Here is an 18,130-nt window from a genome sequence, read left to right as displayed (position 1 = left end):
AATGCCTCTGTTGCTGTGGGGTGTGGAATGGATGAGGGCTTCCTGGAGGGTAGGGTTCTGGGGTAGCACTTCTAAAAGTGAGGGAGGATATAGGTCTCTGTGAGTACCTATGGGCCTTGTTCCTTGGTGGGCAGCATGGATGAGGACGTGATACCTTCATTCATACACGCAGAAGAATCTGTACCTAGACCATAGTGTTCCTCTCTTTTCCAACTCCTGCTGCCATCCTTAGTGATTTTCATGTTCATATAAATTATCCAAACAATGCCCTGACCTCCAAGTCTCCTGACTCCCTCAACTCCAGTAATCATTTCCCCCTCAGCTACCCATTCCATAGACCTTGGCATCATCTAGACACGCCTCTCCCAGTATGACTTCTTAAATACAAGGATCCTGCTATCTGACCACTGGCCCCTAGTCCTTACAACTCTGTATCATCCATAGGATCCCTAGCAGCATGCCTCCCACATAGGAGGCATGTGTGTAATATTTCTCGAATGAACGATATTTGTTCTTATGCTGCATCAAGAGTATAATCTTTTGATTCCTCCATTGTCTCCTAATCGACAAGTCCTCTTCCTCCTCATTGTTCTTCCATTCCTAACCAGCTTGGATTCTATATTCCATTTCTTCAACCACTCTCTATGCACCTAGGTATTGGCAACCCAGTGGTGAAGAGACAGACTCGTATACTCACTGCTTTGATTCCTTTGTTTTTCCATCATAGCCTCCAGCAAGACCCAAACCTTGTATAATCCATATTACCTTTTTGGGGGGAGGATCTACCATTTGAAACAAACCTATATTTATTTGCTTCCACAGCCACCCTTAAATCGTATTCAAAGTCAAAGTCACCCTCTATTCTCTGGCACTCTATCTCATCCCACCTTCTCAGGCATGGGCTACTTCAGTCAATTGTTGACTGTTCCTTATCTATCTCTTGTCCTTTATTGGCTTTTATATGTCCTTTATATGTTTCTGCAACATACTCATATGTCTCTCTCCTATCTCAAGAAAACCCTCCCTTGCTCCCGTGTCTACCTCTAGTCTCACTCTATCTCTCCATTCCCATACAAATGTCTCAAAATGAATCTATATTTCCTTCCAGAACCCTCTCCCTCAAATTTATGTTCTAGGATTTCCCCCTTGACATCTTTGCTCAAGCTATAATCCTCTTGCCTGCCATGCTTTCCCCAGGTCTTTATCCCACTGAAATCATACTTTTATTTTAGCCTAAAGCTGGAGCCCACCATCTCTGAAGAGCTATGCTGATATCTATTTCTTTTATGAACCTAAAATGTCACTCACAACAACCTAAGCACATTAAAAGACAGAAAAAAACTCCAATTCATTTTGCAAATTTAATATAACTACAATACCAAAATATGACAGCACACAAAAAGCAAACAATAAAGCAGGATCAGCAAGCAGATTTTTCATAGTGTGTCACCCTCAGCTGATTGATAATATCTGCTTATACTGCTGTATGGACAAAGATTCCAAGGATGTATCTTGGATCCACGGGAAGAACTGCTGCAATTAATTAGCATTATCTGTAAACCTGGGATCTGAAAACAAAACACCAAACAGAAGCACATTTTAGCAACAAATGTTTTCTCATACTTCCATCATTGTCCTCATCTCCCTACCCAACCCTCCCACTTCGGGGTTTCTTAAAATTTCCCAGCTATTATACCCATTCCCATAGGCCATGCTGTGGAAATGTTGTAATTACCTGAAACCTCACTAGCCATAGAAGCTACAGGCAACAAGGCTGGTGGCTTCACCACCAAAGCCAGCACCATTTCTTGGTCCACCGCCAAAGCCATCACCACTGCTTGGTCCACTGTTGAAGCCAGAACCTGTGCTTGGTCCACTGCTGAAGCCAATGATAGAACTGGGTCCACCATTAAAGCTGGTGCTGATGCTAGGTTCACCAATAAAGCCAGTGCTGGTGTTGGAACCACTGCCAAAGCCAATGATGGTACTTGGTCCTCCATTGAAGCTGGTATTAGGCCCAGCACTAAAGCCATCACTGATGCTGAGGCCACCACTAAAGCCAGCACTGGTGCCAAGTGTGCTGCCAAAACCAGCATTGGTGCCCAGTACACCACCAAAGGCATCACTTGAGATCAGTCCACCACCAAAGCCAGCACTGGTGCTCAGTCCACTACCGAAGATAGCACTGGTGCCTAGTCCACTACCAAAGCCAGAACTGGTGCTCAGTCCACCACTAAATCCAGCACTGGTGCTTAAGCCATTGCCAAAGATGAAACCGGCAGTGGTACTGGATCCATCACCAAAACTAGAGCTGGTAGCACCACTAAAGTAAGTGCTAGTGCTAGGAGGGCCACCAAAGCATAGGTTGGTGTTAGATACACTGCCAAAGCAGATGCTGGTGCTGGGAAGTCCACCAAAGCCAATGCTGGCACTGGGAGAAATGCTAAAGTTAGTAGTAGTGCTAAGTGCCCTACTGAAGTCTGTACTAGTGCTGAACACACCGCCAAAGCCAGACATGCTGTTAGGTGCACTGCTGAAGCTGGCATTAGTGCTAACAGCACTGCTAAAACCAGCACTGGTGTTGAGTGCATTGCCAAAGCCAACACTGGTGCTGAATGAACCACTAAACCTGGCACCAGTGCTGGGAGGACCACCAAAGCAAATGCTGGTACTTAGTGTACCGCCAAAGTCAGCACTGGTGCTGGAAGAGCTACCAAAGGAGACACTGGTGCTGAGTACTCCATCAAAACCAGTGCTGGTGCTAGGAGAGCCATCAAAGCAGATACTGGTACTAAGTGTGCCACCAAAGCTGACATCAGAGCTGGAAGAGCCACCAAAGCAGATACTAGTGCTGAGTGTGCCACCAAATCCAGTGCTGGTGCTGAGTGCACCACTAAAGACTGTGCTGGTTCTGGGTATAGTGCCAAAACTGCTACTGGTAATGAGTGCACCACAGAAGCCAACAGTGGTACTGAGTGTCCCTCCAAAGCCAGAGCTGACTCCACCACTGAAATGGGGACTGGTGCTGAGTGGGATACTGAAACTAGAGCTGATCCCACCACCAAAGCTGGCACTGGTACAAGGTGTGCCACCAAAGCTAATGCAGGTTTCACTGTTGAAACTAGAGCTGGTGCTGGCTGCACCACTGAAGCTAATGCTGGCTGCACCACTGAAACTAGTGCTAGTGCTGGGTGTGCCACTAAAGCACATGCTGGCTGTACTGCTGAAGCTGGCACTGGTACTGGGTGTGCCACCAAAGTTAATGCCAGCTCTGCCACCAAAGCCACCACTGGGGCTGGTTGCATCACTGAAGCTAATATTAGCACTATTGCTAAAGGTAGCCCTGGTGCTAGCTCCTCTGCTGAAGTCGATGTTGGTGCTGGCATCTGCATATTCTTGGGCTATGGCCTCAATTTCAAATGAAAATCTGTTCCAGGACTGATCATCATCGCCTAACTCTTCCCTTGTTAGGCAGTCGATATCCATGTCATCCCAATTACAGGGCCCAGCCACAGCTTCCTCTCCAATCCCCATTTGGGCTCTTGCCTCAGCCCTGGCTTCAGCCTCAGCCTCAGCCACAGCTGCAGCTTGCACTTCCATCTCTACTGCCTCCCGGTACTGAGCAGCCCAGTCCTTGGGGTCTTTCTTCTGCACCTGAAATGGGGATGATAATCATTATGAGGATAATAACATTTGTAATTATATATTAAGTACATACTATGGGCTTTGTATAAAAGCAATAGTAGTATTTTTTTTTTCCAATCATGGGTCAATCCTGATATCCATTTCAGCTCTGATAACTAAGGTGCTGTGTGTGATCTTGGACGAGTTAACCTCATGGAAAAGATGGAAAATGATAAGAGAGTAAGTTATGGATTGAATGTTTGTGTCCTCCTAAAATTCATATGTTAGAGCACCAGCCCCCAATGTGACTGTGTTTGGAGATTGGGCCTTTATGGAAGTAGAGCTAAATGAGGTCATAAAGGCGGGGCCCTACTCCAATAGGATTAGTGTTTTTATAAAAAGAAGCTCTCTCTCTTGGGGCACCTGGGTGGCTCAGTCGGTTAAGCATCTGATTTTTTATTTCAGCTCAGGTCATGATCTCATAGTTCGTGGGATCAAGCCCTGTGTCAGGCTCTGTGCTGACAGCACAGGGCCTGCTTGGGATTCTCTCTCTCTCTCTCTCTCTCCTTCTCTGCCCCTCCCCCATTCGTGCTCTCTGTTTCTTAAAATAAATAAACATTTAAGAAAAGAGGAGGCTCTCTACCACATAAGAACACAGCAAGAAGACATTCATCTGCAAGCCGGAAAGAGGCTTCATCAGAAACTGACCCTGCTGGACCTTGATCTGGGACTTCCAGTCTCCAGAACTGTGAGAAAATAAATTTCTATTGTTTAAGTCACCCAGTCTGTAGTATTTTGCTATGGCGGTGCAAGCAGACTAACACAAAGTATGAAAAAGGAATGAAACAATTAAACTTTATGTTCAGCAGCATTCTCAAACATCAATGAAGTTCCACATATGTTTGTATATGAACTGCAGGCTACCCTGTGCCTGACCATCCCTGCATGTAGCCTGCCCCAGCTGGGGGCATCCAGAACCCTTAATATAACAAGTCAGAATTCTCTCCTATTACCTTACATGCAAACTTGAGGACTTTCATCTTGCTAGTCTCATGGTAGGAGCGCAAGCCCCAGAAGAACTCATATTCAGGTGGTCTGCTGTTAGGGACCTTCTTGTACTCCAGGTACCTTGGAGAAAGGAAATGAAACTTGCTTCTAACCAAGCAAATCTGCTGTGTAACCACTGGGCACTAGATGGCAACCTCTTTGAAACAAATACTAAACTCAGCTCCTGGAGAAGGATTTCTAAGACCTTTCTTCCCCAGACTCACTCCCAAACCTAGTTCATGATCTTGGTCTCTAATATTGAGTCATTTCCCATTGGCTCTGTGCAAAGCAGTCACTTGATGCTTCAGAGAAGGAATGTATAGGGCATGGTGTCACAGGAAGGCCAAAGTATCTTGCCACCTGTGAGGAGTAAACCCAAGTTCCTGTTGGGTGTGTTGTAAACAGAGGAGCCATTCTTCAGGCACCCTGCTCTGAGCACACCCCAAAGCAAGGGTCTTGTCTTTGGTCTAGCCCAGTCCTGGAATTGTCCACTTATAGGAATGGTGGACAGAACTCAGTTCTAGGGCATAGGATGCTCTTATTACATCTAAAGCTAGTATAATAAAATGGCTGATAAAGCAATTTATTAACCAAGCCAGCACACTCAGAACATTTCAGGGCCAAACAAAGCCCCCAAATACCACTTACTTCTGCTTCACAAACTCGTCTGTGATGAGCTTCCTCACTTCCCCAAAAAGTGAGTGCCTCACCCTGACAATGGGAAAAATAACCCATAAACAGAGATGAAAACTTCCCAAATGAGAGCACAGGCATTTCTCAACATGGAAGAGACCTCTCTAGCACATGCAGCAGTCCCAATGAAGCCAGGCGAGTATTGAACACATGGTTGCTGGAAGCAAGAAATTGAGGCCAGATGGTTCTTTGTCAGGGGTGCCCCTGAAGTTCTATCTTATATCTCAGCTTAGAATGACATAGCAATTACATAGGGAGAATGAACTCCAGGGAGTTCAGGACCATTTCATCATCCACCCACGTCAGAACCCTGGACCCTCTACCCAGTCCAGCACCCTTGCCCACTCCACCAGACCACCAGACTGATGCAATCCTGGGACTCCTCTCTTGTCAAAGGACAACATGGACAGCAAGCACTGAAAGAGCCCAATCATACCCAGGGCGCAGCCCCAGCTTGCGCAGCACCTCCCAGATGACAGCTGCAAGGGGAGGCAAGAGGAGACAGGAACAGAAAATGAACATGTGGAATTCCAACTGTGGCCACCCATTCAGCTGCATGCTCAGCCACTCACCCTCACTGGCCTTGTTGCCATTCATAAAAATGACACTCAGAATCACCATGAGAAGACCTAGTTTGGGTGTGTCCTTGGTCCTAGGGGAATAACAGGGTAGAGAGAAGGTTTATGTCTAGCAGCTATCTGCAAATAACACACCAGTCAGTTCACTAAGCTAGCCTCTCCCAGATTCCTCAGACATGAGAGAAATCTGCCCAGTCTATGCTTCAAGCTCTATGTGACCCTGGGCAAGGCACTTAAACTCTTAAGCCCCAGTCTCCTATTCAGTAAAATGGGAGAATCCAATCTTCCCCTGCCTCAGGTTGCTAATAAGATGGAAGAATGCTTGTTAAACTGGTACAACCCAGGTACCCAGCCAACGTGAGTCTCTTCTTTTTCTCCCAGATCCTTATGCTCCAAGAGAATTCTAGGAACGGCCCCAGTGATGGCCCCTGTCCTTTAAGAATCATGATTCACCTACCCTAAGAAACCCTCCTTTGAGAATCACTCTACCAAAGCCAGTAGGAAGAGACAAGCAATGACAGGTCTACTTTCCTGGGAAGCTTCTGAAGAAACAGAAAACCTGACAGTAGGAATGCACTGCTTCAGGCTTCTACACCTTCATTTAATCATAATCAAGCACCACTACTGTGTGCAGGGCTCCAACTGGGTGTAGGAGCTGGAACGGGGGCTTCTTCAGCCCTGTCTTCCTGCCTCTCCAAGGAGATATGGGGAGAGATGACAGGGATGGGATAGTGCCATAGACAGAAGCAGAGCCTCCCTCCCATCCCAGCCCTTTCCCAGCTTACGTTCCCAGTATGCCTGCAGAGGATTCCTGCGTGCTGATCAGAATATACAAGCTAATTTGCTTATCAATTTCCTTCAGATTGACTCGAAACATGTGCCAAGTAAAAGAATAGCCTGTGAGATCACAAAATTCAGCCTAGGCATCAATGATCTTCTTGAGCATCCCACACTTCCCTGTGTAGAGTTTCAAGTGTGTGTGCAAGATCAGTGAGATAATGCACGCAAAGCACTTAGCTAAGTTGCCACCACTACAGCAAGCAGGTAAGAAATGTACTATTATTATCAGCATCACCTTTGTAATTAGTGGGGATCTAGGGATACAGAGAATGGGGAATGAAAGGGAGAGGTGAGCATCTGAAATACATTACAGGACATGTCTAGCAGCAGACAGGACTAAATTGGGAGGCTTGGGTCCTAGCTGTGCTTTTACCACTGACTTGCTGTGTAACCCTGGGCTAGTCTATGTTCCCACTTAGGCCACTGTCTGCCTATATGGACAGTGATGGGGTTGGATTAGTGAGTCTCTGTGGTCTATCCCGGAAGGGACATGTATGTCTTTGTTTGATTCAAGGCTTCCCCATTGCGCCCATCCCCCAGGGCTGCCTCTTCACCTTCTCCAGAGCGTAGCTTGCTCGTTCAATGATCTCTGGAAAATATTCATCATATTCTTTGATGACATCCTTCAGCATGTCTGTAAGAAGGGAAAGGTAGGAGCAGCTGGGCTAAGCAGGGGCCACAGAGCTGCAGCCCTTTTGACAACCTGTGGGCTCAGTGCAGTTTGAGTTCTGAACTACGTTAACAGGAGATGCCAGCCATGGCACAGTGTAAGAAGGGAAGAGGAGGACATATGAGAGAATGAGGAGCTATAAAGTAAATGGTTACCCCAGGGCATGGGAGAGATGGGAATCGACAGGAGATTTCAGGGAGGAGGGTTGGTATGACTCTACCTGAGCGCTTGATGGGGATCTTTGTCTGGTCCTTAACCAACAGGTATTTCACCAACTTATTTGCCTGGGAGAAGAGGAATACATGGGGAGATCTCAATATGTTTTTATAAAACTTAGAAGAATGACAGAAAAGAAGAAAGGTGAAAAAAAGAAGAGACTGGACAGCATTGGAGTCTTACCCTTTCTTGCAAAGAGCCACATCTCGGGGTGGCGGAGGCCTCCAGCCCCATGGGACCAACCTGTAATTATCACCACCTCTCTCATCCCCATTCAGATGCTTGGACTACATCATCAGAAAGAAGGAAGGTCCAGAGTCACCAGGTGAAAGAGACAGCTCTGAATCCTTATCCTACCTTCTCTTAAAAATCCCCTAAACCCTCCCTGTAATGGGTCTTGACCTTACAATTGGCGACCCTGAGTCCCAGATTTGTCTTTCACTGTCTTCCAGGCAGGAGTTTCATTTCCCTATCAGGACAGAAGCCACCCAAGGTCAGGACCTGGGGTTCCTCCTCTTCGTCAGCCACCACTGACTGGACAAGTCACTTCACCTCTCTGAAACTCAGCTTTCTTATCTGTAACACTGTATCTGTGATCCCCAGATAGCAAAAGTTACTTTCAAAACATAAAGATACAACCTATATGACTGTACCCAAGACAAAGCTTGCCTCATGGTAACTATTATGAAAATACAAGTTGAATTATATCCAAGTTGTAGCTATGTGTATGGATGTATTATTTCCCCACCAATCTATGAACCGTCAGGGAGCAGGAACTATATCACATTCTTCTCAGCATCTCTCACAGCCTATCTGAACACAGGTACTGGCTCAGACTAAAAAGTCTCAGTAAACTTTTATAGAACAAATGAACAAACTAGGAGGATAGGAATGGGAAAGAAATGAAAAATTAAGGGTGGTAACGTCAGAGATCTCACCTTTTGTTTCCTCTTGCCCCGGGTCCTGGTTGTAGGCTCCAGACTCAAGTGAGCCAGGTAGTCATCTGCCAGGGCCTGGACAGCAGCAGCAACCTGAGTCTCAAGGGCATTTTTTTTTTCTGAAATTTATTGACAAATTGGTTTCCATACAACACCCAGTGCTCATCCCAAAAGGTGCCCTCCTCAATACCCATCACCCACCCTCTCCTCCCTCCCACCCCCCATCAACCCTCAGTTTGTTCTCAGTTTTTAACAGTCTCTTATGCTTTGGCTCTCTCCCATTCTAACCTCTTTTTTTTTTTTTCCTTCCCCTCCCCCATGGGTTCCTGTTAAGTTTCTCAGGATCCACATAAGAGTGAGACCATATGGTATCTGTCTTTCTCTGTATGGCTTATTTCACTTAGCATCACACTCTCCAGTTCCATCCACGTTGCTACAAAAGGCCATATTTCATTTTTTCTCATTGCCATGTAATATTCCATTGTGTATATAAACCACAATTTCTTTATCCATTCATCAGTTGATGGACATTTAGGCTCTTTCCATAATTTGGCTATTGTTGAGAGTGCTGCTATGAACATTGGGGTACAAGTGGCCCTATGCATCAGTGCTCCTGTATCCCTTGGATAAATTCCTAGCAGTGCTATTGCTGGGTCATAGGGTAGGTCTATTTTTAATTTTCTGAGGAACCTCCACACTGCTTTCCAGAGCGGCTGCACCAATTTGCATTCCCACCAACAGTGCAAGAGGGTTCCCGTTTCTCCACATCCTCTCCAGCATCTATAGTCTCCTGATTTGTTCATTTTGGCCACTCTGACTGGTGTGAGGTGATACCTGAGTGTGGTTTTGATTTGTATTTCCCTGATAAGGAGCGACGCTGAACATCTTTTCATGTGCCTGTTGGCCATCCGGATGTCTTCTTTAGAGAAGTGTCTATTCATGTTTTCTGCCCATTTCTTCACTGGGTTATTTGTTTTTCGGGTGTGGAGTTTGGTGAGCTCTTTATAGATTTTGGATACTAGCCCTTTGTCCGATATGTCATTTGCAAATATCTTTTCCCATTCCGTTGGTTGCCTTTTAGTTTTGTTGGTTGTTTCCTTTGCTGTGCAGAAGCTTTTTATCTTCATAAGGTCCCAGTAATTCACTTTTGCTTTTAATTCCCTTGCCTTTGGGGATGTGTCGAGTAAGAGATTGCTACGGCTGAGGTCAGAGAGGTCTTTTCCTGCTATCTCCTCTAAGGTTTTGATGGTTTCCTGTCTCACATTTAGGTCCTTTATCCATTTTGAGTTTATTTTTGTGAATGGTGTGAGAAAGTGGTCTAGTTTCAACCTTCTGCATGTTGCTGTCCAGTTCTCCCAGCACCATTTGTTAAAGAGGCTGTCTTTTTTCCATTGGATGTTCTTTCCTGCTTTGTCAAAGATGAGTTGGCCATACGTTTGTGGGTCTAGTTCTGGGGTTTCTATTCTATTCCATTGGTCTATGTGTCTGTTTTGGTGCCAATACCATGCTGTCTTGATGATGACAGCTTTGTAGTAGAGGCTAAAGTCTGGGATTGTGATGCCTCCTGCTTTGGTCTTCTTCTTCAAAATTCCTTTGGCTATTCGGGGCCTTTTGTGGTTCCATATGAATTTTAGGATTGCTTGTTCTAGTTTCGAGAAGAATGCTGGTGCAATTTTGATTGGGATTGCATTGAATGTGTAGATAGCTTTGGGTAGTATTGACATTTTGACAATATTTATTTTTCCAATCCATGAGCAGGGAATGTCTTTCCATTTCTTTAAATCTTCTTCAATTTCCTTCAGAAGCTTTCTATAGTTTTCAGCATACAGATCCTTTACATCTTTGGTTAGATTTATTCCTAGGTATTTGATGCTTCTTGGTGCAATTGTGAATGGGATCAGTTTCTTTATTTGTCTTTCTGTTGCTTCATTGTTAGTGTATAAGAATGCAACTGATTTCTGTACATTGATTTTGTATCCTGCAACTTTGCTGAATTCCTGTATCAGTTCTAGCAGACTTTTGGTGGAGTCTATCGGATTTTCCATGTATAATATCATGTCATCTGCAAAAAGCGAAAGCTTGACTTCATCTTTGCCAATTTTGATGCCTTTGATTTCCTTTTGTTGTCTGATTGCTGATGCTAGAACTTCCAGCACTATGTTAAACAGCAGCGGTGAGAGTGGGCATCCTTGTCGTGTTCCTGATCTCAGGGAAAAAGCTTTCAGTTTTTCCCCGTTGAGGATGATGTTAGCTGTGGGCTTTTCATAAATGGCTTTTATGATCTTTAAGTATGTTCCTTCTATCCCGACTTTCTCAAGGGTTTTTATTAAGAAAGGGTGCTGGATTTTGTCGAAGGCCTTTTCTGCATCGATTGACAGGATCATATGGTTCTTCTCTCTTTTTTTGTTAATGTGATGTATCACGTTGATTGATTTGCGAATGTTGAACCAGCCCTGCATCCCAGGAATGAATCCCACTTGATCATGGTGAATAATTCTTTTTATATGCCGTTGAATTCGATTTGCTAGTATCTTATTGAGAATTTTTGCATCCATATTCATCAGGGATATTGGCCTGTAGTTCTCTTTTTTTACTGGGTCTCTGTCTGGTTTAGGAATCAAAGTAATACTGGCTTCATAGAATGAGTCTGGAAGTTTTCCTTCCCTTTCTATTTCTTGGAATAGCTTGAGAAGGATAGGTATTATCTCTGCTTTAAACGTCTGGTAGAACTCCCCTGGGAAGCCATCTGGTCCTGGACTCTTATTTGTTGGGAGATTTTTGATAACTGATTCAATTTCTTCGCTGGTTATGGGTCTGTTCAAGCTTTCTATTTCCTCCTGATTGAGTTTTGGAAGCGTGTGGGTGTTCAGGAATTCATCCATTTCTTCCAGGTTGTCCAATTTGTTGGAATATAAGTTTTCATAGTATTCCCTGATAATTGTTTGTATCTCTGAGGGATTGGTTGTAATAATTCCATTTTCATTCATGATTTTATCTATTTGGGTCATCTCCCTTTTCTTTTTGAGAAGCCTGGCTAGAGGTTTGTCGATTTTGTTTATTTTTTCAAAAAACCAACTCTTGGTTTCGTTGATCTGCTCTACAGTTTTTTTAGTTTCTATATTGTTTATTTCTGCTCTGATCTTTATTATTTCTCTTCTTCTGCTGGGCTTAGGCTGCCTTTGCTGTTCTGCTTCTAGTTCCTTTAGGTGTGCTGTTAGATTTTGTATTTGGGATTTTTCTTGTTTCTTGAGATAGGCCTGGATTGCAATGTATTTTCCTCTCAGGACTGCCTTTGCTGCGTCCCAAAGCGTTTGGATTGTTGTATTTTCATTTTCGTTTGTTTCCATATATTTTTTAATTTCTTCTCTAATTGCCTGGTTGACCCACTCATTCGTTAGTAGGGTGTTCTTTAACCTCCATGCTTTTGGAGGTTTTCCAGACTTTTTCCTGTGGTTGATTTCAAGCTTCATGGCATTGTGGTCTGAAAGTAAGCATGGTATAATTTCAATTCTTGTAAACTTATGAAGGGCTGTTTTGTGACCCAGTATATGATCTATCTTGGAGAATGTTCCATGTGCACTCGAGAAGAAAGTATATTCTGTTGCTTTGGGATGCAGAGTTCTAAATATATCTGTCAAGTCCATCTCATCCAATGTCTCATTCAGGGCCCTTGTTTCTTTATTGACCGTGTGTCTAGTTGATCTATCCATTTCTGTAAGTGGTGTATTAAAGTCCCCTGCAATTACCACATTCTTATCAATAAGGTTGCTTATGTTTATGAGTAATTGTTTTATATATTTGGGGGCTCCGGTATTCGGTGCATAGACATTGATAATTGTTAGCTCTTCCTGATGGATAGACCCTGTAACTATTATATAATGTCCTTCTTCATCTCTTGTTACAGCCTTTAATTTAAAGTCTAGTTTGTCTGATATAAGTATGGCTACTCCAGCTTTCTTTTGGCTTCCAGTCGCATGATAAATAGTTCTCCATCCCCTCACTCTCAATCTAAAGGTGTCCTCAGGTCTAAAATGAGTCTCTTGTAGACAGCAAATAGATGGGTCTTGTTTTTTTATCCATTCTGATACCCTATGTCTTTTGGTTGGCGCATTTAATCCATTTACATTCAGTGTTATTATAGAAAGATACGGGTTTAGAGTCATTGTGATGTCTGTATGTTTTATGCTTATAGTGATGTCTCTGGGACTTTGTCTCACAGGGTCCCCCTTAGGATCTCTTGTAGGGCTGGTTTAGTGGTGACAAATTCCTTCAGTTTTTGTTTGTTTGGGAAGATCTTTATCTCTCCTTCTATTCTAAATGACAGACTTGCTGGATAAAGGATTCTTGGCTGCATATTTTTTCTGTCTAGCACCCTGAAAATCTCTTGCCAATTCTTTCTGGCCTGCCAAGTTTCAAAAGAGAGATCAGTCACGAGTCTTATAGGTCTCCCTTTATATGTGAGGGCACGTTTACCCCTTGCTGCTTTCAGAATTTTCTCTTTATCCTTGTATTTTGCCAGTTTCACTATGATATGTCGTGCAGAAGATCAATTCAAGTTACGTCTGAAGGGAGTTCTCTGTGCCTCTTGGATTTCAATGCCTTTTTCCTTCCCCGGTTCAGGGAAGTTCTCAGCTATGATTTCTTCAAGTACCCCTTCAGCACCTTTCCCTCTCTCTTCCTCCTCTGGGATACCAATTATGCGTATATTATTTCTTTTTAGTGTATCACTTAATTCTCTAATTTTCTCCTCATACTCCTGGATTTTTTTATCTCTCTTTTTCTCAGCTTCCTCTTTTTCCATAACTTTATCTTCTAGTTCACCTATTCTCTCCTCTGCCTCTTCAAGCCGAGCTGTGGTGGTTTCCATTTTGTTATGCATTTCGTTTAAAGCGTTTTTCAGCTCCTCGTGACTGTTCCTTAGTCCCTTGATCTCTGTAGCAAGAGATTCTCTGCTGTCCTGTATACTGTTTTCAAGCCCAGCAATTAATTTTATGACTATTATTCTAAATTCACTTTCTGTTATATTATTTAAATCCTTTTTGATCAGCTCATTAGCTGTTGTTATTTCCTGGAGATTCTTCTGAGGGGAGTTCTTCCGCTTGGTCATTTTGGATAGTCCCTGGCGTGGTGAGGACCTGCAGGGCACTTCCCCTTTGCTGTGGTGTATACCTGGAGTTGGTGGGCGGGGCCGCAGTCAGACCTGATGTCTGCCCCCAGCCCACCGCTGGGGCCACAGTCAGACTGGTGTGTGCCTTCTCTTCCCCTCTCCTAGGGGCGGGATTCACTGTGGGGTGGTGTGGCTCGTCTGGGCTACTTGCACCCTGCCAGGCTTGTGATGCTGGGGATCTGGTGTATTAGCTGGGGTGGGTAGGCAAGGGGCACGGGGGCAGGAGGGGCAGGCTTAGATCGCTTCTCCTTAGGTGATCCACTTCAGGAGGGGCCCTGTGGCAGCGGGAGGGAGTCAGATCCGCTGCCGGAGGTTTGGCTCCGCCGAAGCGCAGAGTTGGGTGTTTGCGGGGAGCGAGCAAGTTCCCTGGCAGGAACCGGTTCCCTTTGGGATTTCGGCTGGGGGATGGGCGGGGGAAATGGCGCTGGCGAGCGCCTTTGTTCCCCACCAAACTGAGCTCTGTTGTCAGGGGGCTCAGCAGCTCTCCCTCCCTTTGTCCTCCAGCCTTCCCGCTTTCCGAGCAGAGCTGTTAATTTCTGACCTCCCAGACGCTAAGTCGCGCTTGCTGTCGGAACACAGTCCGCCCGGCCCCTCCGCTTTTGCAAGCCCGACTCGGGGGCTCTGCTTGGCCGGCGAGCCGCCCCTCCGCCCCGGCTCCCTCCCGCCAGTCCGTGGAGCGCGCACCGCCTCGCCGCCCTTCCTACCCTCTTCCGTGGGCCTCTCGTCTGCGTTTGGCTCCGGCGACTCTGTTCTGCTAATCCTCTGGCGGTTTTCTGGGTTATTTAGGCAGGTGTAGATGGAATCTAAGTGATCAGCAGGACGTGCGGTGAGCCCAGCGTCCTCCTAAGCCGCCATCTTGCCGCAACTCTCAAGGGCATTTTTGTTGGTCCTAAAGGTGGCCATCTTGGCCTGGGCCCCTTGGTCAACAATTTTAGTCTGGCTTTCAGCTATCTGGGCCTTAGTGGCAGACTTATGAGCCCTGGACCCTCTCCTGACCTGGAGGGTGGCTGCTAGGGCTTGGTTTGTGACCATTTGAATGGCAGGTGGAACCTCAGAGGCCTCATAGGCAGAATTGGGGCCTTTAATGGCAGTCTTCTTGCCCTTGAATTTTTTGGGCCAGATAGCTGCTGCTGTGGCCTCAATCTGCCTGGTAGCTGTCTCAGTGGCATTTGGGGCCTTAGAAATTCAGTGTCAGTATGTATGCCCTTAACAGTTGCCTTCTTGGCTTTGGAAGCTTTATTAGTTCTAATGCAGGCTGCTGTGGCATGAGTAGTAGCTGCCTCATTAGTAATTCTGCCTTGGGTAATAGCTGTGTGGGTAGTGGTTAAAGCCAGTGAGATATCAGTAGCACTAGTTATAGCCTTATCAGCAGCCTTCTTAGCTTTGGAAGCTTTCTTGGGCTTAGTGGGGGCTATCAAGGCCTGGGAGTTGGCTGACTCAATGGTAATTGGAGCCTGGATAGCCTTCAGGATGTCTGGTAGGTTGAGGGCCTGTAAGGGTGTCTTGATCTGTGCAGTAACACTCTCATTGCCAGTTAGAGATTGGAAGACTTGGTCTGCCTTAGCCATAACAGTCTTTGTCTTATTGGCTTTCATAGGCTGAGCAGTGACTGAAGAAGCCTGAGTATTGGCTGCTTCAGTGGTAGCTTCAGCCTGGTTGATCTGGGGGATGGCAGGCAGGTTTAAAGCCTGCAAAGTTACTTTAGGCTTGATAGTGGTAATCACATTGGTAGATGAGACTGTAGGGGCAGCAGGTATGGTCTTAGTAATAGCTTTACTAGAGGACTTCTTGGTCTTGCTTTTCTTAGGCTGGTTGGCAACTGGTGGGTCCATGGCCAGAGGGTCCTTGGTTGCCGCCAAGAGGGTATGCATCAGCAAGACTCTATCTTCTTCTGTCGTCCCAGTCTGTATATCTGGAGGGAAGTGAAGCGCCAGGCTCCCAGGGGGAAGCAGAGGGCCCTACACACTTAGGATTACGATCTACTGAGCCATCTGGCCTCCCTACAGCCCACCGTTTCCACGAAGGCCTCCCCTTCCTCTGCGCAGTGATTGAAGGGGAGGGTGAGGGAAGAGAAAGGGAGCAGGAGATAGAGTAAAACAGGTTTTCCTCTCCTCCTCCTTCCCCTGGTAGGGGGAGGGCTGAGACAGGTTAGGCAGGAAATTCTTCAACTATAGAGTGGTAGGGGGCTCAAGAGCAATAAATGAACTCAGTATGGGACAGATGGACTGGTGAGAATGTACAGAGACCTCACCTGGAATGGGAGCATCCTATAACCGTAGTCATTTCTCCTATCCATTTTCTGAAAGGCCGAGTAACAGCTGAGCCTGAGGGGAAGGGGTCTGAGTTAGGGAAGAATGAGAAGAAGAGGGAGATTCACCCGACTTCCTGCCTATCCTGAAGGAAGGGGGAATCTCATCTAACTTTGGACCCCAAACCCTTCAATGACTGGGTTCTCATACCTAGAAACCCAGACCACCTATCCAAACCCTAGCTCCTTTTGCCTCCAAGAAACTGCAAGTCAGTTATACAGCCCCGCCCCTTTAGCTTACACACGCCCCCTACTGCAACTAAATAGTGTGCATGCGCACCAACTGGTGCTGGGTGGGAAGAGTAGTATGTATTCATGCCCTCATGCACATGCGCTTTGGTGGACTGGACAGTCAGACCACCTCAATCCCACAGACACCCCCTCCTCTCAGAGCAGCAGAACATGTCGGCCAGCCTAACTGCATCCTATTCCTAACTGCATCATATTTCAGTCCAAATGATCCCCCAACACCAGCCCGCTCCCTCCCTGCAGGACTACTTTGCACCGCCCCTTCCCCAACACAGCCCACCTCCTCTTTGTGGTATAGACCCGCACCCGCCCCTTCCTGATATGCCCCCTCCCTCCGTCCTGCAGTATTTCTCCACACCTCCTCTTTCCCTAATACGCCCCTTCCCTTCTCTCTGCAGTATGTCCCTGCACCTCCCCTTCCCCCAAACCGCACCGACACTTCCACGTTTACAAGTGACTGGTTCGCCCTTTCTGCGACATGGACACCCCACCCACACATCCAACGATATTAAGCTATAGTGTATTCCTTGTTCCCGAATACTACCAGGTTCTATCCCTTCCCATTTCGAACCACAATCAACCAGGTCCTAGCCCCTCTTTCTGCCCGTCTGAGTTAGGTCGTTTTAGCTATTCAAAATAGATTTTGCCCCTCATTTCTGGGTCCTGATCACTACTTCGGTGACCCAAACCGGATCCTGTCCCCTTTCGCCAGCCTACTAGAGTCCTGCCATAGCTTATCTCCCTCCCGACTCGGGTGCTACTTCTTTTTCTACTGCCTGAACCATTGATTGATCTTTCTGCAGTCCGAACCGGGTCTGCATCCCTCCTTTCTGCGGCTTGAACAGATTCCAGATCCCTCCATTAATAAGGCCCAAAGGGGATTCTGCCCCCTCTATCTCCCTTATGAATAGGATCAGGCACCTCTGAACCGGACGACTTTAATGTGGTTAGTTTCCAAACCCGTAGCAGGTTTTCTTCAAGGCTTAGGGTGTGTGGAGTCAAATACATTGAAGCCACAGCCCACAGGCCCCCGCAGGGTCTTCACTAAAGCTGGGCACCTTAGCTCACCTTGTGCTCTGGAGTCCAGAAGGCGTCCGCTCTCTCCAAGCCTCTCCTTAGGTCTGATCCTGTCAGCTTCCCCTCCCCAGCCGGAAGTGGTCCTGCTTTTTTCCACCTCCAGAGGGGTCTCATTCCTTGCCTGTCAACCTCCTCCCTTACTCACTACTTTCAACCTTCCATTCTCCTCAGTGTAGTCGCTTTTCTGCATACTACCTCCAATTCAGCTATCGCTGTCTCTTATTCTCCATTTGATTTCTCTATCCCCCACTCTGTATCCCCATTCTTATTTGACTTCTCTGTTCCCCCTAAGAGGACTGTGCTTCTTTGAGCTCCCATACTAACCCTTCCTACAGCACCCCCCCCCCCCATGCCAACACTAATTACAGAGTGTGTTGTTGTAGTGTGTGTCTGGGTCTCTCACCCTGGGAGCTGTTCTGGGGCCAGAGGTCTAGGTCATATTCATTTCCTTCTCAAGTATGACCAGATTAAAACATTTAGAGTCTCTAAACACTAAAAAATAGGGTGTCCCACATCATATGCAATTCAGAATAAAAACAGTAAGGGTAAGAAAGCCTACCAACGTTTTTAAATTTATCCCTGATGACTATATTGATGCTTTCAAAGAATATCAACTTATCTGAAAAGCTTTATTGGGACCATGTTCTCCCTTTACAGGTGCACTAAGCAAGTACTTAGACTCTCTCTCTCTCTCTCTTGTGAAATGGAGCACTGCTCCTCAGC

At 46.0% G+C, this 18,130-nt stretch overlaps 1 protein-coding gene and 1 non-coding gene across 2 annotated transcripts; both read right to left on the bottom strand.

Annotated features, from left to right (window-relative positions):
- Positions 1-1,347: 1,347 nt before the first annotated feature.
- LOC122477065 (trophinin-like) lies at positions 1,348-15,719 on the bottom strand (the record flags this gene model as incomplete). The annotated part of the gene is given in 13 exon segments (XM_043569981.1): positions 1,348-3,654; positions 4,638-4,752; positions 5,320-5,382; positions 5,801-5,843; positions 5,937-6,016; positions 6,728-6,819; positions 7,337-7,416; positions 7,673-7,736; positions 7,852-7,865; positions 7,868-7,955; positions 8,607-8,725; positions 14,640-14,951; positions 14,954-15,719. Coding segments are annotated over 13 exon segments (3,744 nt in total), but the record flags the coding sequence as incomplete, so codon positions are not given.
- Positions 4,987-5,115, bottom strand: LOC122478143. The gene has a single exon (XR_006295893.1). It is a non-coding gene; the product is annotated as a small nucleolar RNA SNORA11 (small nucleolar RNA).
- Positions 15,720-18,130: the final 2,411 nt, after the last annotated feature.

The sequence above is a fragment of the Prionailurus bengalensis genome, chromosome X (assembly GCF_016509475.1).
Source record: "Prionailurus bengalensis isolate Pbe53 chromosome X, Fcat_Pben_1.1_paternal_pri, whole genome shotgun sequence".
In the NCBI taxonomy this organism is placed as follows: Eukaryota; Metazoa; Chordata; class Mammalia; order Carnivora; family Felidae; genus Prionailurus; species Prionailurus bengalensis.
The sequence above is the reverse complement of the archived record's forward strand: the minus strand, read 5'-3'. Positions and strand labels throughout refer to the sequence as shown.